General features: G+C 53.8%; 5 protein-coding genes across 5 annotated transcripts; 1 reads left to right on the top strand and 4 right to left on the bottom strand.

Moving 5' to 3' along the window:
• Window positions 1-716: 716 nt before the first annotated feature.
• Window positions 717-2258, bottom strand: J4E84_003328 (uncharacterized protein; the record flags this gene model as incomplete). Its single annotated transcript, XM_049385941.1, has 3 exons — window positions 717-1123; window positions 1179-1686; window positions 1743-2258. The coding sequence occupies 3 exons, from the start codon at window positions 2256-2258 to the stop codon at window positions 717-719; spliced, it is 1431 nt and encodes a 476-aa protein (XP_049246818.1).
• A 1865-nt stretch (window positions 2259-4123) lies between these two features.
• J4E84_003327 (uncharacterized protein) lies at window positions 4124-6151 on the bottom strand (the record flags this gene model as incomplete). Its single annotated transcript, XM_049385940.1, has 2 exons — window positions 4124-6119; window positions 6147-6151. 2 exons carry the CDS (start codon window positions 6149-6151, stop codon window positions 4124-4126), a joined length of 2001 nt encoding a protein of 666 aa, XP_049246817.1.
• Window positions 6152-9418: 3267 nt separating this feature from the next.
• Window positions 9419-14050, bottom strand: J4E84_003326 (uncharacterized protein; the record flags this gene model as incomplete). Its single annotated transcript, XM_049385939.1, has 10 exons — window positions 9419-10611; window positions 10660-10883; window positions 11781-12419; window positions 12479-12593; window positions 12644-12751; window positions 12837-12916; window positions 12967-13129; window positions 13190-13211; window positions 13270-13442; window positions 13492-14050. 10 exons carry the CDS (start codon window positions 14048-14050, stop codon window positions 9419-9421), a joined length of 3276 nt encoding a protein of 1091 aa, XP_049246816.1.
• A 2198-nt stretch (window positions 14051-16248) lies between these two features.
• On the bottom strand, window positions 16249-16683 carry J4E84_003325 (uncharacterized protein; the record flags this gene model as incomplete). Its single annotated transcript, XM_049385938.1, has 1 exon — window positions 16249-16683. One exon carries the CDS (start codon window positions 16681-16683, stop codon window positions 16249-16251), a length of 435 nt encoding a protein of 144 aa, XP_049246815.1.
• A 1681-nt stretch (window positions 16684-18364) lies between these two features.
• J4E84_003324 (uncharacterized protein) lies at window positions 18365-20456 on the top strand (the record flags this gene model as incomplete). The annotated part of the gene is made up of 2 exons (XM_049385937.1): window positions 18365-18372; window positions 18479-20456. 2 exons carry the CDS (start codon window positions 18365-18367, stop codon window positions 20454-20456), a joined length of 1986 nt encoding a protein of 661 aa, XP_049246814.1.
• Between the last annotated feature and the right edge of the window lie 193 nt (window positions 20457-20649).

Here is a 20649-nt window from a genome sequence, read left to right as displayed (position 1 = left end):
AGTGCGTATTCCTCGCTTGGTGTCCCGAGAACTAGTTGGTATGAAGGGTCCAGCATTGTCAGACATTGGACATACAGAAGGAGAGCCAGCGCCGTGACAATAGCCAGGGGTGGGAAGACGTGAGGGTAGTCTGTGATTTGCTTTGGAAGTTAGACGAGTCTACGAGAATTTGTAACAATAGCAAAGTGTTACATATATCCATCCTTTTCTTTCATGAGTTTGCACCTACTTCAACCATCACGTGGCTAGTCTGCTATGTTGGGAATACAGCAATGCCACAAACCATGCATGTCACGTCGCAGAGTGGCAAAAGCCAAACACACCGATGCATGTAGGTTTCACGTGTTTAGAGGTTGTACATCTAGACCAAAGTCATTTTATACTTGACTCTACACAGTATCCTGATCGGTCTGGTTTTAACCTCACTTCACTCCTCTAGAAACACCCATATCTGCTAGACAACGAAAACTCAAAAACATGCGCGCAAAATGGGGTATAAACGCTTTCAAAAGCTCTTTCCCGCCTATACTCCAGAAGATTGGTTGAATGACGGATGAAGTCAAACCGGTTGGTATACATGTAAAGTACGCGAGCGAGTCTGAGACTCAAGCCTCAATGCGCGGATTCCGGGTACGAAAGTTGGATTTTGGGTTCGTAAAGCCTGCCAGATGTGTTAGCCATCGATATCTTCACTCTGTACTTGAGATCGAAGCAACTTACATGAACGTCTCATACCTTACCCCCCTCCTCCTCACCCTATTCCTCTCTTTCGCCATCCCATCCTCTCCACTCCCAGCAAACAACACCGGTTCCCAATCGACAACATCCCTCCACCTCTTCATGAGCTTCCGCCAATAACACGCTTCCGCCGCTTGCGTCAGATATCTTTCCCTGAATACCTGCACCGAGTTATCTGCTATGCGCTTCGCTTTTTCAGGGTGGTCGAGCAGGTCTTCCATGGCAGATGCTAGATCCGAGAAGTCGCGTTCGACCTCGACGAAGTTTTGGTTGGAGCCGTTGGAGCGGAAGAGGTAGTGGTGGTGTTGGATCCATTGGAGTTTGTGTGAGACGATTACTGAGCGGCAGAGTTGGCGGTATTTGAGGGAGCCGGAGTAGGAACGGCCTGAGGGGGGATTGTTAGTATGCATGACTCTGCGTTGTGTTTCGGGGTGTGTTACCTTCAGCGTGAGCAATGAACATGTAGTTACACTGATCCACCGGCCCGAGAAACTGCTCTTTGAAATTTGGATCCGTCCATTTGAGTTGGCCTACATCGCTCCATGGCTTGCCTTTTGCTGCATCGAGGAGCGCTCTCCGCAGCTTAGGCGCGAAAGTGATTTTGCCTCTCCAGACTAGCTTCTCGATCTTTTGGTCCCACGACTCGACGGCTTCCCTTTGAACCGCCTCTTGAGCGACTTCGTCCAGTGTGCCCAGCGCGGGCATGTCCCAGCTCCAAAAGCCAAAGTCGGGTATTAACCAGAGGTTGTGGTCTTGGACGCGGCGGGTGAGGGACCATATCGGTTTGTGGGGTTGCGCAGGGAGGTCCTCTACTGAGAAGACGAATTCGATGTTTGGGATATCGGCGGTTGAGGGGGCGGCGAGAACGGCGCGGTATATGGCGCTGAGAGTTGCAATGGCTTTTTGGCGGTTGACGTTATCGACCATGTGAGTCTCGAGGATGTAGAGCTGTTGTACGTTAGCATGCGCTCAGCACTTTCCAATTTGTCCGGGACTCAACAAACCTCTCTATCATAAACCATAGCCCTCACCATCCCCTTCGTAAGCTCGAAGCTATTGAGATCCGCCTGCGTCACCTTACCCCAGCGACTCCGCACCTTAACCGCACGCTCAATATCCTCATATTGCCCCGGAAAAGCGCTGTCGCACTGCGCCTCATCTAGCCCATAATTATTCTTATCCCTTGGATACGTAAAAGTCCACAGTCCATTTTCCTCCAACTCGGTCGCATTAGTCGTGAGAATAGCTTGGTTTGCAGCGCAATCCAGACAAGTGTCGCAGGAGAAAGTCGTACTGAACTCGCATAAGCAGCGGCCGGCGGGCATGTACTCCTTGACCAGCGGGGGCAAGGACGGATTCTGTGTGCGCGTGCCGTAGAGAATGGTGCAGATGATGAGGAAGAGCAGGGCGCACGCCGAGACGAAGAAGAAGGAGAGGACTTCTCCGCCGGTCGGACAGCGGCGACGGTATACAGTCTTGTCCTTCCGCTCCTCCACTATCCACATCTTCTTCATGAGCATGGGTGCTAGCGGGATCCGGGCGACGTGAACCGGAGCGACGATGGGGGGTGCGGGTAGCGTGGTCGGTCACGCGAGCGAAGTCGGTCGCGCGTGTCTATATTATCGAAATTGGGGAGCTTCGGAGCGTGGCTGGAGGCGACATGGATGGCGACACTACCAATATGAATATGTACAAGTGAAAGGGAAGCGAAGCGCTATGACGGCGTCGGCGAGGAACGAGGGTCGGCACGCGACTGGCAGAGGTGAAGGGATCCAAAGACGGTTGTGAAAAAAAGAAGAGGGGCGGCGATGGGGACAGCCGGCGGGAGGAATGACGATAGACGCTTCACGGTGGAGTTGGCATGGTGATGGACAAGACGGGTTGCCCCCAATGGGAGATACGGTGAGGGCGTTGCGGAGTGCAGTGCGCGGCGGGATATTTAGATCGGTCAACGCTTAGTACATTACAGTAGTACGTATGACAGGGGCGAGAAGGTACCGACGCCTCACATGCACTTCGTCGTTACCTCAACACTATGTCTCCAGATTATTCGCAAGCAGATACTCTAACCTCGAATGCAAAAGCCAGAAGAACATAGACTACATCTGCATAAAGTACTGTACAAATGACCTCCACCACACACGCCCCGCCTTCCCCACGCGTTATCCCTCGCATGTCAAGCATTCGGCTGCACCCGCTGCACGATGCGAATACGAGCATAGGATCCTCGTCTATCAACTTCAGGCCCCCCGTGCAACTCAGGGTGCAACTATCACAGTATACCAGCACAACCGCACTGCATCCGTCGTGAAATGCGACCCTGCGCGCGCTTACTTTGGAACTGTTGAAGCACGCGCGGCCTCTAGCACCTGCCAGCCCAATCCAGTAAGGCGGCGCACGCGACCCACCTGCATTTCCTTGATGTCATTCAAGCCACCTACCTGCTTCAACGTGTCTCAACTATTGTCGAGACTATTGAACACGATGGCAATAGTGTTGGTATCATCATTATACCGGACTGCGAGCTCATGCATTTACATTTAGCTTCATACGAGTAGGTACAGTAGGACGCGTACGTGTTCGCATAGCGCATATACATATACTTGGTTAGTAGCGTCCCGCGGCAGTTGAACTGTGACCGATGTCAAAGCAGGTGTTGATCTATCGGGCATTAAATTCTTCTGCGTTTGTGGGTCGTGGGTCGGTTCCATGGTTGTCACACTCGTGGGTAGTGGGTCACCCGTTGCACGTCTGCATCTGCGCAAGTGCCGGTGTGGAGTACCTTACATCATCAAACCACGACACGTCTAGAGGGTGGAGCTTACGAGAGTCATGGCAGATTGTGAGGACGTTGGCTTTAATGATGGGGATGGGTATGCAGTCGAACGTGGCAGACAAAGATTTCACCCACATCCACGGAACAGTAGTCAATCACAGGATCCTCGAATCCCATACAATGCATTCACAAACTCCCCAAAACCGGCGCTCAACCCGCTATGCCTTACGAGGAGGCCAACAATGCTACGCGAAACACCTAGATGCAATAGTCAAGACCAACAAAAGAGACACTAAAACCATGTAACGTTAAGAAGCCACACTAGAGATGATTGGGCAAAAATATGGATAAAAAGGCTATGTACATGAGAAGCCTGAAGTAGTGAAAGAAGCTCGAAAAAGAAGGTAAGTAGGCAAAGAAGGGAAAAACAAGGGCCTAAGAAGTTGAAATCGCTGCGTTGTCTGTCCGCTTCACTCAAGCTAGACCCGACGCAAGCGAAAGAAGTGGGATCAGCGACCAACAAGCCCTACAACAGCCTGCAGGGAACATGTAAAAATGCCGAATGTATACGGCGGCGCTGATCCTCACCTGTACAAACACGTCTGTCATCTACGCTGACAAAACATGCATATCCTCCTCATCCGCATCTTTGCGGATTCCAAACGGTTGAAAGGCATTTGTCTTGCCTTTGTGAGCGTGTACCGCGAGGCCCATCTCGCGCATGCGTTCTGCGCCGCGACCAGGAGCGGGACGCTTTTCTTTGGCACCTTTGCGGTGTTGCTTGCGGTACAGCTTCTCCTTGCGTCGTTGCCTCTTCTTCTCGAGACCGACTTTGATGTCGATGGCGCGGCGGATGGGCATGTCGGAGCCGTCGGCGTCTTCGTCCTCGTCGAGGTCGAATGGGTTGCGCATGGTGATGGGGGTGCGTGGGACGGAGGCTGAGACTGTGGGTGCAGGGCGCTCGGCGATGCCGGCGAAGCGAATGGATGTGTCGCTGCGTTGACGTGTGGTCATGGTCACGGGGTTGACGGAGCCACGGCGTGTAGGTGGTGGAGACCTGAGGCGCATTGGGGGCGGAGGAGAATGGTGGCGCTTGGGGGAGTTTCCAAACAGCTTGCGTGGTGGAGGGGAGCGATGCACAGCACGCTTTGCGGGTGGAGGAGATCGTAAGCGCTTCGGTGATGGCAGAGGAGAACGCTTTTTTGAAACCTCTTTGCGGCGACCTCGTCCATCGATGTTGACAGGGTCCATGCGGCCATGAATCATGAGATGATCAGTCTCGGAAGCTTTCTCATCTTCAGAAACCTCATCCTCATCATCGTCAGGAAGCTCCGGATCTGATGTCGGGAAGGTAGGGTCGATGTCCTGTGGAGTAGGCTTGTGCTTGGCCGCACGTCGACGTTCGAGTGTCGACATGTACGCAGCTTCAGCTGGCCTATCCTCATCAAGTGTACCGCAAACAAAATCTGTGCTGTCGGGCAGCTCAGGGGTGGGAACGCGAATGTTGACCGGCTTCGATGACTTTCTGCGCTTGGAAGGCTTGTCCATGATCTTGAGACCCTCACGGCTCTCCAGGGACCCAATCGATGATTCAGAGACGGTTCGGTGAGTCTTCAGTCGAAGCTGTTCCAGATGCTCTACAGATGTCGCTGCAGTTGATGCTCCAGGCGCCCACCAGTCGTAGTCAGATCCGGCATCGCTGTCGTCATCTGAGACGGCAAATCCATTCTCATCGTCAGTCTGGAAACCCTCGTCAGTCGCATCGCTGTACGCGGCGTCGTCTTCATCCTCGTCTAGCAGATCGTCATCGTCGTCATCCATTTCGACGTTGTCCTCATCATCGTCCTCGTCCTCTTCATCAATGGCCTCCTCTTCAGCAACCTCTTCGCCTAGCTTACGCAGGTTGTTCTCAATCTTGAGAGTATCCTGGACCGTAAGCCGGCTTCGATGGCAGGTAACTTCTTGAGTCCACTCTTCGACCTCCTCTTCTGAGCTAGCAAACTCGTGGAACCGGTATGCTTCACAGCGGGCAAGGTCGGAGTTGGAACTCAAGCGCCGCGTGTGGTCAACCGGGCGGACTTTACGCACGCTCACGGGGGAATTGTTGCGGACCGTAGAATCAGAGTCGCGATGGACTTTGGTGGTTGGCTTAGGAGACGAGGGTATCCGGCGTGGTGGCGGTGCGGGGCTAGCCATGCGGCGGGGTTTTGGCGCTGCTTCTGTAGATGGCTTGGACGGGCACGCGAACTTGATGGTGCAGACGCGCTTAGGGGGTTCTTCTGCTTGAGGAGCAGGCGCGGGCTTCGCAGGTACCTCTGCGGGCTTCTTGTCCTCCTTGGGCCCGCACGCAAACATGATGCGCCTCTTCCTTCCCAGAACAGCCTCGATGCTCTGCTCGGTGCTCTGAGCGGGCGCGGTCTTGGGTGGTACTGGGGTGATGTTCTCGTCGTCGTGTGAGACCACGGAGATGGGTAGCTCCAACGGCTTGTTGTTGAACGTGGGCAGCATGCTGTGGAACGCTGCCGAAGGAAGTGGCGGGCTCGGCGTGCAGGGCCGTGTGCCAGGGCTCGTGAAGCCTCCGTCGCTAGTGAGATCTGCGGTGCCGCTGTTGTTACTCCATGTCGAGACGCACGACATGCCGCGGACGGGGCTCGCATCCGAGTGTTCCTCAACAGGCGAGCTCGCGTTCGAGCCCGACTTGAGCGCCGAGGTAAGGAGCGATGCTTTGCGATCGATTACGGGTTTCGATTTGGTGAAGGATGTGGAGGAGGAATGCTGGAGCACCAGGGGCGCAGGGCGTTGTGCGCGAGGTTCAGGGGGTTCGTCTAGGTCGCCGACCGCCTCCTCCTCTGCTGTCATATCTGGCGGACATGTATTCGACATGTTCTGCTGTGTGTTTGTTTGCAACGCGCCCTGTCTAGCAAAGTAATCCTGCTCGTTCGCCATGTGTTCTGTAGTCGGTGGTGTGTCGATCGAAGAACGTGCGTGTAGTCGGTGCAAGGTCGTGTATCAGATTCAATTGCTGAGTGCGAATAATATTTCGAAGTGATGCCGTAATAGTGAAGTTGTGTGGTCGTGATGCAAGCGGGTGAGGCGTTTCACGGTTTCTTTTTGGCGCAATGCACCTGCCGCAGCGTTCCTGGACCCTCGTTAGAGCAGGCGGCGTGCTATGTCGATCGTGTCGAGTGCAATGCAATTAGAGGCGGTTCGGCGGATTACAGCTGGGCGGTATGGATGGGTGTGTGGGAGAGTGGGGCCCCAGTGAGGCGAAGTGTTATAATATGGACAGAAACATGGTGGAGCTGTGTGTGAGGAGCCGTGGGTGGAACTAGAAGCGGGCTCGAAGACGTGTCAGAAGCGACAAGCGTCGGGCAGTGTCGAGTGGGAAGGGGTACCTGGAGAGGATGAGGTCGAGTTCCCACAGCGACAGCGACGTGTGGCGACGGGCCGCAGGCTAGCAGAGGGCCCGTTGACAAGTGAGTGCCCAGGTGGTGCTAGGGACGGTGCAGATCGAGGGCCAAGCTGTGCTGTCAGACGACTTCAGACTGCAACAGTAGTGGCGCAACGCAGGTGGGACTGGTCGTAGGAGAGAGGGAGCGAGGAATTTGATATGCGCTCTGGCGGCTCGGCACCAGAAGGTCTGCAAAGCACAAACAGTGGGTAGCCGGCATTTTAATTCGCGCCCACGCCCGCGCAGCCAATGCCACGCTGGGCCTTTGTCAATTGTGCACTGGTCTAGCAATGCACCTGCTCACGCTGCCACACCTGCACTTGCGTGACACGAGCCCTCTGGCCGTCAGATTCGGCAATCTCTGCGCGCAGTCACCCTCACTCATCAACAATCAATGAACTTTGTTGCGGCTTTTGTATTGCTTTGTTATCGCCTTTGTTGTTGATTATTGACTTCCTCCCCTTGTCAGTGCGGAGATGACATCTGCGACTAGAATACTCCAGCAACTGGGAGCATGCCAAAGCAGGTTTCATCCTTCCAGCACAGCCGATGCAAGACGCAATCGAGCAGCGCAGCCCATGCCATGCTGAATTCCGCAAGCTTCGGAAGCAGGACCCTGATCAACGCGACGCCGCCGACAACGCCCCGCTAGCCAGCCCTCACACCTTCTTTTGTACCATCTGTCCGACGTCGCATGCATCAACACGACCACATGCACGCCCTCTGCTCAACCCAAGCACAGCGGCTTGATATCGTTTTCCTCAAATGCCTCACTCCTCGCCATGTCTCCATATCTCCTTCCCTCTCCCTTCTCTCAGCTCCACATGGCAGCTTCATCTCTTGCTACCACCTCCACACCGCTACTTGACCGCTTCTCCTACACCCGCGCCTCACCTTAGTCCAAAGAGGACGCGTCTACACTGTAGAAAGTAGTCCATCATCTGACTCCATTCAAGCCTCAAGAACGGGATACCGGTTTAACCCACCGTGCTCTGCCGCCAATCTGCAGCTGCACGATACCTGTCGTGCATCGCCGCGTGCAGTGCCCAGCAAGAGGGTCCATCTCACGTCTGGGGTTCCGTTCGCTGAGACGCAGTATAACATTTCGCCAGCAAGCGCCTCAGCCGGCTTCAAACGAGCTTATCCCAATCGCCGACATTGTATTCGCGGGGACGGTATCCGTACCCCATGACGCGTGACGCTCCTGCTTAACAACCCCCACGCGTGGTTTTCGCGCCAATACCATCGTCCTGTTGCTTCGTACTCCTCCAATACGTACTCTACTACGGCTGTGTAGGAGGAAAAGGTACCCCACACAACTTACGCAGTGTACAGTACGCAGCTTGGGTATTACCCGGTATCCGGCACGGCTTGCTACTTGCGGTCAGGCCTGAACAGCTGTCTGCCGTCCTCTTACATCTAATCCTTGTCTTTGCATCGCAATATGACGTAGTTCCTCCCTTCCCATTCCCGAACAACCGACTCTCACATGCGCGTGATATCAGCAGCGTCGTAAACACACATACATCGGCGCTCTCCTCCACCAGCACCACGTGTTGGAATGTGGAGAGTTAGATGTACTTGAGTTAGGGTTACCCCTCATTTGCTAGTTAGACTCGGCAGCGGCGCGCGTACTAATGTTGCTTGCTTGCGCCATACTTGCCTGAAGTGTGCAGTGTCGTTTCAAACTGGCTAAAACGTTAGAAGCTGGGTTACTCGTCTCGACATGCGAAGAGCTAGCAGTGACAGACTGGGATATTGCTTTGCTGCGAACAAGACCCTTGGTTCACAACACGTAGAGAAGTACATCGACAGTTCATCTTGGAAAACAAGTGTATGCTCTGCACGCCTTTAGACCTGGACGTCTTCCTCGCATCATCATTCCACATCACCAGACACTCCCTACGTGCCTACCACACCACACCACTCCAACCCATCTCCCACCGTCACACAACAACGTCCCGTCCATCCCGCACCGACTGCGCTGTTAAGCCAAGCCGCCTAAGCAACACACAACCTTCCCCCCAAGACACTCCTTACTTCAGCCAAGCGGCTCGGCATTTCTCCTAGTCACCTGCTTGTTTCACGACCCGCTGATAGAGTGGGAGTAAGACCGAACAAGAGACCAACAACATATAGTACACTGGGGTAAACTCCGGGGGAGTGCGTGGAGGCTATGGGGCAAGACGATTGCTGGAAATGGGTTATGGGACACAAGACAGGTACTCTGCATCTAATCTTCGTTCCCTGTAGGTTGCAGTACCAGATACGTGCCTCATACATCGCACAATACAGATATTGTGCTAAACGTTCATGTCAGAACACGTGCTCACTATCGAGAACAGCTGTGGTGTGGATTCTCGTCTCGCTCTAAGACTCGCCCCTGTGCAAAGATATCGCTTTCGGTGTAGTGAATTCTATTACCAGCCCTACAGCTGCACTGAAACTCCATCTTATTCATCCTCCCCAGGTATACTCAACCTCCTCAACTCCTGAATCTGATTCCCCAACTGCCGCTTCTCAACCTGCAACTCCTTCCTCCAATTATCCCTGACGAAATCCAGCGTCCGTGCAAACACCAGCTTCCTCTCACTGCGCTCATGCTGAGGTACAAAAGTATCCGGAAACTGCGTCCAGCCATGTCTGCACCCAGGCGCGTGCCAGACCTCCATGCCTCCGTTCTGGCTACTGGGCACATTGTTCGATCCCGCTTGCCCACCCTGGCGTCCGTCCCAGTCGCCTGAGCGCCCGTCGCCGAAGCGTACAGGCCCGTTCCAGTCGTTGTTGTTCATTTTGTCGACCCAGACGTCGCTTTGCACGGCTAGGGTGTCTTTTTCAGGTAGGACGAGGAGGATGGCGGCGTTTTTCTGGATGTGCATTGGGTCGTTCAGGCCGGGGCTGGCTCGCGGGTGCGGTCGTAGTTTGCGCGGGAGGTAGGTCGGGCCCATGATTGAGAATAGGCCAGGTGCTTTCGGCTTCTGTTTGTGGTGGTCGTCTGGTCTGAGCGCGTTGGGTAAGGGCTTCATGGGACGTTCGTGTGGGAGTAGTCGCGCGTCGAGCGAAGGGTAGAATAGGAGGAGTGGCAGCATGCGGGGCTGTGCTTGAGGAGGAGGGAGGAGAGAGGGCCACGACTCGAAGGGATCGTCTAGGATCGTGGCTCTGCGGTTCTCGGGCATGATAGGCGACATGGTGTCTGCATGCGCAGGGTCATTCGTGCGCGAGCGAGGACCGAATGTAGTCGACATGCCGAGTTCAGGGCAGGGCGGTACTGAAATAGCCATGTTCAAGGCAATGTTTCCTCCTGCCGAGAACCCAGAAATCGCAAGACGTGTAGGGTCGAGGGTGATGGTCTTGACGTGCTCAAGATGTGGTGCAAGAGGTTCCTTCTTCTTCTTTTCCAGTGCGCCATCCCGTACTATGGAGTAGTACCGCTGAATTTCCTCTCTAAGGACCTTGCCGGCTTTCGAGACTCCACTCGTGTCTAGAATCGCGGACAGCACGTCTTCCGCGTCGTGAATAGCGGCGGGGAATTGGTGGAAGGGTCCGATGCGATAGGATACGCTGATGACTACGGCGCCGAGCTCACGCGACATCATCGACGCATACGGGGCTTGCTCCAAGGGCGATCCCATTATGAAGCCTCCGCCTGGTTTTGTTAGCCATAAGCGTCCTCATGAACATTCCAATTTCGTACCATGAAAATCCAGCACCACGGGCACACGCCATTCCCCAGTCTCTCTCCTCTCCTGGTCGCCATTGCCATCGAGATCGACCGGTTTCGGCGGAACAAAGACGTAGCAGTAGATGAGGTTGTCCTTCCGACTCGGCAGCGATATGAGGAAAGGATGCGGCCCCTTAGGAGACGTGACGTGCAGGATGGAGAGAGGAACGAATCGCGGTATTTGGACAAGCGCAGTGCTGGATGCAGTCAGTGTCGGCCTCGCGCATTATTCATTACGGAATATCCTACCGCCATTGTATGTGGAAGGGAAGGCGGAAAAAATAGGCAATCGAATGGAAATAGCTGCTCATCGTGATTATGACACGGAGGTAGACAGGGCGACGGCGTTCATGACGCGGAGGACTCGTTGTATGCGGCTGCGTCACGCATTGAATGCTGAGTGAGCAATGTGCGTTGCGCGTTCAAAAGGACTAAGGGGGACGCGGACTGTGTGCCCAGCTGGAAGGCACGGAAGCCATGGTCGGGTGTGACGTCAGAAGTTGTTCGCGCTGCGATGCGATACAGGGAGATCGTGCGTTGCCGAAATTGTTGATGGTGTTTCAAGCCGGCCCCGGCTAGGCCAAAGCTTGATTGCGCGAAGCATCGCAGGGGTCATCCACCACACCTGGGCACTTCCTATTAGCACTGTCTTGTGTCAGTTCATGCCCAATGTAGATACCTTCTGGATCTGGTTTTGACAACTCCGGGGCATACGCATATGCGAGAAGGACCCGTTGAGTGAACGCGCTTGTTGCTAGACCTAGCAATGTCAAAAGTACCGAACGTCACATCACTAAAGCATTGACAAGAACATGGTTTCCAGATTTACTCTGACATTTGGTATATGTAGACTAGCTGACCATGATCATCATGCCACACATCAGCGGTACTGCACCCTGCAACTCATATGCAAGGCCCTGGACCACCGCGAAGGAGAAGTCGTTGTCGCGTCATGTCGTGAAGCGTGAATCGTTCACCGGAGTACTCAGCCTGAAGCCGTGGAGGCGCAGGCGACGAAAGCAAGCCGCATGGAGCAGGCTAGCTAAGCACTTTTGGAAGAAGGTGAAGGGCTTTGGAGAACCAAAGCAGCTTACCAGGCAGCGGCCTTGTCGTCGGCGTCGGCATCAGCAGAGAAGCCTCCTCCACCTCCACCGAAACCGCCGTCATCGCCACCGAAGCCAGTATCAGCGGCAGCCTCTCCACCGAAGCCAGTAGCATCAGCGTCGAAACCGCCTGCATCGCCTCCACCGAAACCACCACCAAGGCCATCATCAGACTCATCGTCAGTGCCGTCGTGCCACTCGATGGTGTTGGGATCCTCGGGCATGTGCTCTTGGAGAAACTCTGGAATTTCCTGCTTGCTCTCGCATAGAATCTTGCAGAGGTCTGGGCCAATGTCTTCGTTCCGGTCGTTGAAGAAAGACGTGGCCTTGCCCTCATTGCCGATACGCGCGGTACGACCAATGCGATGAATGTACTCAGTAATGCCGTCATGCATGGTTGAAGGAAGGTCGTAGTTGATGACATGCTTGACATTTGCGACATCAAGGCCACGCGCAGTGACACCGGTAGCGACGAGAATTGGGCAGCGGCCGGTACGGAAGGACCGAAGAGCGTCTTCACGCTCGCGCTGAGTACGATCTGAATGGATTGAGGTGACAGGCATGCCCTTATTGTAGAGAAAGTCATCGACCATGTCGCACTTCACCTTGGAGTTGGTGAAGACAAGGGTGCTGTAGTGACAAAGTTAGCATCTTGCGCTCGTTTTGGATGTCAGAGGGGCTGCACGTACCGCTGAGGGCCTTCGCTGAAGATCAAGTCAAACAGTGCCTGGCTCTTGGCGCTCTCCTCTGCGAAGATGACCTGCTGGGTGATGTTTTGATGGGTGCTGCCAACCCTACCAACCTCTGTATATTGTGAGTGGGCTATTCGTTAAGCAGGGGAGATGAAAACATACTGATACGAACGCAATCCTCATCCATGTATTCACGTGTCAGACGACGAGCTGACTTGGGGAATGTGGCGGAGAACATGAGATACGTGTGGTCGGCGTCGTCGTTCTGGTCTAAGCGTTGGTCAGTAGGTAATACAAAAGATGATCTAGCGAGTAATTCTTGGAAGTCCTTGCTGGGGAGAATGTGTCGACATACCTGAACCAGCGAACAACTTCTCCATGGCCTCTTCCCAACCAGAGGAAAGGAGCTCGTCAGCCTCGTCAATTACGGTGAACCTGTTCGTGTTAGTCAGTTATTAAGTAACTTACAGGATTGCTTGACTTACTTCAGGCGGTTGAAGGACAGCAGGTTGATGTTAGACATAAAGTCCATGAGCCGACCCGGAGTCGCGATGAGAATGTCACAGCCCATCTCGAGCTGTTCCCGCTGATTCCTGCTGGGAGCGCCGCCGTAGATGACGCAAGGACGCAGCATAGTGCGGTAGCACACTAAACGGAGGTTATGAAGTCAGTATGTGTCTCACATGAATGTTGTACTGGGGTACCTACGACGACGTGCCTCGTCAAAGATCTATCACAAAACCAGGTCAGTATACGTTCAGCATGTACTTCACATGATGGAAACTTACCTGACAAGCAAGCTCACGCGTAGGACAGACGACCAAGACGAGCGGCTCCGCACGGACTTTGTCGGTGAGAGGGTTGTAGCGGACCGGGTTGGGGCGCGGCGCAGCGAGTTGACGGGCCTTGCCCATGAGCTTGGACAGAATCGGGAGGAGGAACGCAGCAGTCTTGCCGGAACCTAAGTAGTGTTAGTAGGAAGTAGAGTGAGTACGGACGAGGCAACTTACCAGTCTGTGCAACGGCGACCACGTCGTGTCCAGTCAAGATAGCAGGAATGCAGTAGGACTGAATCGGGGTCGGGGCCACGTACTGGCACAACTTGACGTTGTCAAGCATGATCGGGTGGAGACCAGCATCTTCAAACTGACAAAGTTTAGCAAAGAAGCATGCGAAGACCTGCAGGCCCAAGTTCCAGTGACTTACGTTGCGGACGGGGTTGATCTTGGTGGGACCCGAGAGAGTCACGTCAAACGAGAGCGCCTTGATTGCACCACCGGCGCGCTGGAGATACTGGTCGGTGAAGAGCATCTTCTCGAGCTCAGGGTTGGGCTCTCCAACATCGCCGAACTCGTCGTCCCACTGGTAAATAGCAGCGTCCGAGAGCCAGACAGCAGTGTCGCGAGTATCGTCCTCGGCAGGAGTGCCACCAACGACTGTCTCATACTGGAAGGGAACTGGGTTGTTCCATCCGGCTTCCTGGGCGCGCGCAAGATCTTGAGCCTGCTGCTCCTTGCGGGCAGCGCCGGCGTCTGTCGCAGTCGCCTCGGGAGCTCCTGCGTCAGACATGACGATGAGGGGAGAAGGTAGAGTGTGTAGAAAGTGTAGCTATTGCTTGAACGAGGTTGCTAATGGCAGCGTGGGTGAGAGTTGGGGATGTGGGGTAAGGGAGTTGGAGGTCGTGGGGAGAAAAGCTTGCGTTGTTTATATGGACGAAAAGGGTAGGAGCTGTGCGCAGTAGCGTCCCTTAGCGCGCTTTCCAAAGGAGATACTGGTGCCTGGGTGACCACGACGATAAGCGAGAGACGGGAAGCTTCCACAATTGAGGTGAGTGAGGATAGGTGAAGGAGATAGTGAAGGGACTGCCGGTATCTGTCCTGCAGTATCGAGATGATATCGACGCACTGTACGATGACGCAGTAGTTTCTGGCAGCTGTGACGAGTGGGCTGTCCCCGGATCAAGCATGAACGACTCGACTCAAATTGAAGAAGTAACAGGCCATATGAAATGCGAGCTCCTATATCTTAAGATGCACGCAGGTATAGCGGTGAAGTGACGCTCGAAGTGATGGCCCCAAGTGAGAATAACAATGAGAATCATGGAGATGGCGAGCCTCGCATGAAAGACGCTATCAGACTGAAAGTGATGTTTTGGTGGGTATGCAGATCGATTCACAACAGTACACGTCTGACATGCTCGTTTCCGTTTCCTCACACAACAGCAACATGGAAGAATTGTTGCTGAGAGCAGCGAATAACTATTGGCTCCATTTCCTTTTACTTTGAACGAAGATGTACTTTTCTGCCTCTAGAATGTATGACAGTCAGGGCGCTTTGCGAATATGGGGACTGAGAAGTGACTTGACAATGAATTGGGAGATGTCGATAAGCATGGAAAGGATGCAATGGGAGATCTTCGTACATGTGCACACGTACTGAACTTATTATCGCATGGTTCACATTCGCAACAAGGCCAGTGTTGTCAAGACTTCGCTTCGTCTTACAAGTCGTTGTGTGGGACCAACTTACATTTCCAAGCCCTTGTGAGGTAGATGCAATACACATAGCACGGCTCTGGCCTGTATGTTACCTGTGACGTGTAAGATAGTATGGAATCGCGGCCGCAAGAAGTCGAGAATATGTAAAGAGTTACAGAAGACGTCTGCAGCGGTCGTCGTCAAGACGTGACCAAAGGAGGACACTATGCCGGAACCGAGCTGGCGTACCGTGCCTGATTCATGCATGGCGGGCCGACTGATTCACACGCGCGATGACGCGCCATGCATGCCGACTCCAACTTCGCTCACAGCCGTTACGTTCGTCTTCTTGACTATGACTTCCGAGATCGAGACTACGGAATGGCCGTTGTCAGCTATACGTTCTGCGGCGCATTGGGGAAGGCACTACTGACAGACTTCTCCGCAGCTTCCTGAGCCCCTCGATCGCTCTCACGACCGCGACCGCACGACCGCCTCTACAACAGCGACACACATCGGCCGCGTGTGCCATGATAGAACACTATGATGCTCTCATTACTATGCTGCTATTTTCGCGATCTCGACACCGCCGACAGCAGCTTCGACAGCCGCCACGGCGCTGGCTCAGACGCGCCTGCCCACATGCATCGGCGGTGCCTTGTCGTCGGCCATAGGCACCTAGAGGCTTTTTTAGAACCATGGGACTTCAGCTGACAGACAGGGCTGTGGTGCGATGATGTAGCGCTGAGAAGGCACACGATAGTCCGGCGTACTCCAATGTGTCGACGACACCACGTAGCTGCACATGCTCCAGCAACTAGAGCGATAATGTATGATTCTACCGAACTGCGGAGTGCAAGCACTATTCGCCAGCAGGGCACCCGCTGCCTCAAGAGCGACCGAAGCTTCTCGTTGAAGAACCCACATCATAGGAATACCTCGCCCGGAGGCCTCCAGCACGACATGCGAAGCTACACGCTCGAAGAGAGAGGAAATAATAAGGACACACAGCCATGACGATGCGCGCTCTCTTTCTATATGAGAGGCCCTCTCTCGCATCCGTCATGTTGGAAGCAGGCCACTGCAATGTGAGCCGCGAAGTCCACGTCCTTTGAGACGCCGAAGGATACAAAACGTTCCGGAGGCCCCAGTCTCAGCTCCAGAATCTCGCTCGTATGCTTCGTTCAACTGGGTGTTTGTCAGCTTTGTTTGTCATGCGTGTTCCAAGAGGATGTTATCTCTCCACCAATGGAAAAGCATTGACTTCTTCCAAGTCGATGTGGACTGGGCTTACTTGTTGCGCCTCCATTTTGCAGGCGGTTTGCCCCAGCCTCCCAAGAGGTTGCTGTAACGACGTGGATCCATGTTCGGATCCCACAGCGACTCTCCAGGACGGAGCGGCATGTACTGATCGTCGCCCCTGGGGCCGTCGGGAACCGGCTTCTTCCTCTCCACTTCTGCAAGACGAAACGGCGGATATCGCTCGTTGACCTTGGGGACGATAGGGAACGCCTTGTTCACCACCCCCTTCTCCGCCTCTTTCGCCGCTGCCTTCTTTCGCTCCACCTTCTCTTGTTCCGCCTTTTGTCGTTCCTCCCTCTTTGCGAGGGTGACCTTGGTAGGCTCGAAGCCGCCCAGATCGAAGCGCTTGGTCTTGCCGTCGACGAGGTGGTTACCACCGAGAAACATAGCGCCGTGGTGCGCGGAAGATCTCGAGTTGTCCATCTGATGTTACGTTAGCGTTAGTTAACAGTCGCGGGGGCTGAAGCTTACCGCGGCGGAGAGGTGCGATGCAGATGTATCTGTTATAATAAGTTAGTATGCTATTAGGTCTTTGTTGAGCTTCTCCCTAAAGTAGGTAGCATTGTAGTCATAGGCGGTGGGTGGTGCATCTGGCCTCAAGGTAGGCGCCCCGTCGCATACGGTCGTGGTGCATGCGGTGGATCGAGCCAGGTATGCTCGCGACGGCGCGACCACAGTCTGATCGAATACCTCGAGGCGACTGCGAGACAGTCGAAGAGCATTGAGAAACTTACGGGTACTTGTGTGTCGGCAGCTGGGGTCCTTATTATAAAGGTGGCGTTGAGAGTGGTGCGGTGATTGTGTTAGGAGCACGAAGCAACAGGCAGATCTGCCTGGAAATGCTCGGACGATCTGTTTGCACCTCCGCACTCACCCCCATCACCTTGTACTTTGCCACCTCTTGGGAGCAGTGCATGCGACGCCGCTAGCCGCTGGCGCCTCCGAGATCCCTCTTGCTCATTGAGCCAGTTCGCCTCTCCGAAGGCAGTCCTCGGATACCGATCGATGTCCCCAGCTTGCGACACGCCTCAGACGCAACCGCTTTTCAACGAGGTCGCGTGGAAGATAGCAGCAGGCCGAGTCATGCTCACCTGTTGTCTCTCGAGACAGTCGATCATCCAACGAGCGTGGACTTGAACAAACAATTGAGATGTCAAGGCGGAGATACAGCAAACAGCCAGCCCGCTTATTAGCTGTCCGAGTCATAGTATGGCAATTGGAGAAGGTAATGTCCTCGAGCTCGACAGACTGTCCTTAGTGAAGCCCGTAAGAAGTATCGCTGTAAAGCACGCCCCTCGATCTTCTGATATGCTAGGCCAAGTCACAGTGCCCGCATGTATATATAGGCATATAGTCCCCTGTGTTGTCACTTGCTCAAGTCTACATCCACTGTGCCTTCGATATATTCTTCCAACATTCCTAGGGGCTATGCCTTCTGCTTCTCCTTCTGACATGTATCCCGTCGACACAGTAAGCTTCTACTTGTGTAGCGTGCAATGGGCTGGCGAGAATGTCAAGCTCGAAGACGGGCTCATTATCTAACGCTTGTGGATTGCTGCATAAGATCTGCAGCATAGTCCCACAAAAGGACGTTAGGCATCACACACATACGAATGCCTGGAGAGCTAAACAGGTAGCCGAGTCAGCCGCTAAACGCGAGGCTGTCACGCATGTAGTTTAGGCGAGCTTCTACAAAGTCGTTACCCTATGAATTTCGGGCCGATATGGTATTCTAACAGTACATCATACCAATGCATTCCACCGTCCATCGTAACAATTCTACGTTTAATTTTCTCTGATGTTGTGCTGGAAGCCACCCGAAATTGGTGGCTTGTCAAAGTTAGCGAGACATACGTCATCACTCCCTGACTTCCCTGGCGTTGTCCACGCGACAACCCGCGCATCTTGGTTATCTCACATGCACGCCCCTCGTGCACATACCTGCAGGTAGATCTCCAGATCTCCAGATTTGATTTTCTTCTCTTTACACAACATGCACCCGGACTCGTTGTTGTCTACTGCAGTCTTCACCACACTACCAATTGACTGACAATGAACGACCCCGGCCTCGACGAGCCAGCAGGCGCAGCAGCGCAGGATGTTAATGACACAGTCCACGACGAAGATGAACAAGCCGAGCAGGAAGAGCGGGAGTATCTCGATCCAAGTTATGTCGCTCAGTACCTCGACATCGCTTTACGTACGCTGACAAACTCAGTCAATGGTGGTTTGCCTCCACAGCGAGTCCCCTCATAGCAGGAACATTCGGCCCCATCGCCAACGGCTTCTCCATCTGCGCTCTCGTAGAGAAATGGAGAGTTTACATCCCGCCTGGAAGTGACGAGGGGCACGGCTCAAAGATTACCGATCCGAAATGGCTTATCGCGGTCAACTCGGTCTCGCTCGTCTTTGCGCTAAGTGCAAACATCAGTTTGCTACTCAACATGTCTAGGAGACTGACGTTTGAGATTGCGCAACCTATCACTATCATCGGCTTCTATCTGGCTGGTTTCCTTTTGATGGCGCTCGTGGGGGTCGCTTCGTCATCTGTGTTCCGGATTCAGCCTATGGAAGAACATGCTCTCAGCCAAGCGTATTACTACGCTATCATCGCTGCGGGTATCTACTTCATTATCGCCTCTCTTATGGCTTTTACTGCTTTCGGGGCGTGGAAAGGGCATTACGCTAGAGACTTCCGACTGACGGCCAGTCAGAGGACGCTGATGCTGCAGACAATCGCCTTCATGGTCTACCTGCTTATCGGCGCTCTGATATTCTCATACGTCGAAGGCTGGATGTTTCTGGATGCAGTGTTCTGGGCCAACTTTACCCTTCTCACGATAGGTTTCGGTGGAGAGTTTGTGCCTAAAACGCATACTGGTCGCTCACTCCTCATTCCTTACGCAATTGGGGGTCTAGTGACGGTTGGTTTGGTCATTGGTTCTATTCGATCCCTCATTCTAGAGCATGGAAAGCAAAAGATGGCTGCTCGCTTCATGGAAGTCAAGAGACAAAAGGTCCTCAAGTCTATTGATGGCGACACACAAACAATCCGCATCTCACTATGGGAGAAGGTCGAGTTCTCCTCGAAAGGCTTGACGGAAGCACAGAGACGAGAGCAGGAATTCCACATCATGCGGCGCGTGCAAACACTATCCGAGCGAAAGAGGCGATACACCGCATTAGCCCTATCAACCACAGCAGCAATGCTATTGTGGTTCCTAGGAGCTCTAGTATTCATGTACTCCGAAAAGCCGCAAGGATTCAGCTACTTCGTCGCCCTCTACTATGCCTACGTCTCGCTCCTAACGATCGGTTACGGAGACTACGTCGTCGAAAGCAATGCCGGAAAAGCCTTCATGGTCTTCTGGAGCCTCCTCGCCGTCCCCACACTAACCATCCTCATCTCCAACATGGGCGACACAGTCATCAAAGCCTTCAAAGACTTCACCATCTGGCTCGGCTCCCTCACCGTCCTCCCAGACGAAGAAGGCCTCAGCGCCGCGCTCAAAGTCGGATGGACGCGCATCAAATCCGGCAAGGTTGGCGAAGAAGAAAAGGCAGGCTACCGCAACGACTCTGCCGGTTCGACCGAACAGCGCACAGAAGACAGACTAGCAGCCTACATCGAAGAAGAAGAACTAGGCAAAGCGACAGAAGCCAGCGAGCACGGCGACTACCTCGAACGCGACATCCGCTTCTACCACTTCGTCCTCGCAAAAGAAGTCCGCAAGCTGATGAAAGACGTCGAAAGCTCGTCGTCAAAACAATACGAGTACCACGAGTGGCAGTACTACCTGCGTCTAATCGGCCAAGACGAAAACGATCCTTCGCATCACCGTCAACCCAAAGCGAATACTACGCATAAACACGACGATGGTGAAGCTCCTGATATCGGCTCTGCAGATGACGGCAAGAAGCATGCTTGGAGTTGGCTGGGTATAAGGAGTCCGCTCATGGGCAATCAGTCTGAGCCGCAGTGGTTGCTGCAAAGGTTGGCGATGAAGTTGGAGTCAGAGATGCGCAAGATGAGTTCGTCTGACGAGAAGGTGAGGAAGGCGAAACCACCCATCTCCATGGCTGAGTTGAGGAAGCGCAAGGGTAGTGGGAAGGTGTCGGAGGAGACGCAGACGAGGACGTTGCAGGAAGATGTTGAGGCTACGGCGGTTAGTCAACGGGCTGTCAAGAGCGGTTGATGGTGTGAAGGGACATGGCAAGGTCAGAATTGGTGTGTATTCTCATGGTTAGAGCTTTGAAGATAGATTCGATGATGAAGCACGGGAATGAAGTACGAGAATAATGTATCTTAAGTAATGGTCCACTAGAAACACTAGACCTTTAATCAAACACAAAGCAGTATGGACACACCATACGAGAAGATAAAATGAC

Source organism: Alternaria hordeiaustralica (genome assembly GCF_023758085.1).
Source record: "Alternaria hordeiaustralica strain BMP 2776 chromosome Unknown scaffold_4, whole genome shotgun sequence".
In the NCBI taxonomy this organism is placed as follows: domain Eukaryota; kingdom Fungi; phylum Ascomycota; class Dothideomycetes; order Pleosporales; family Pleosporaceae; genus Alternaria; species Alternaria hordeiaustralica.
This window is presented reverse-complemented; position numbering and strand designations above follow the sequence as displayed.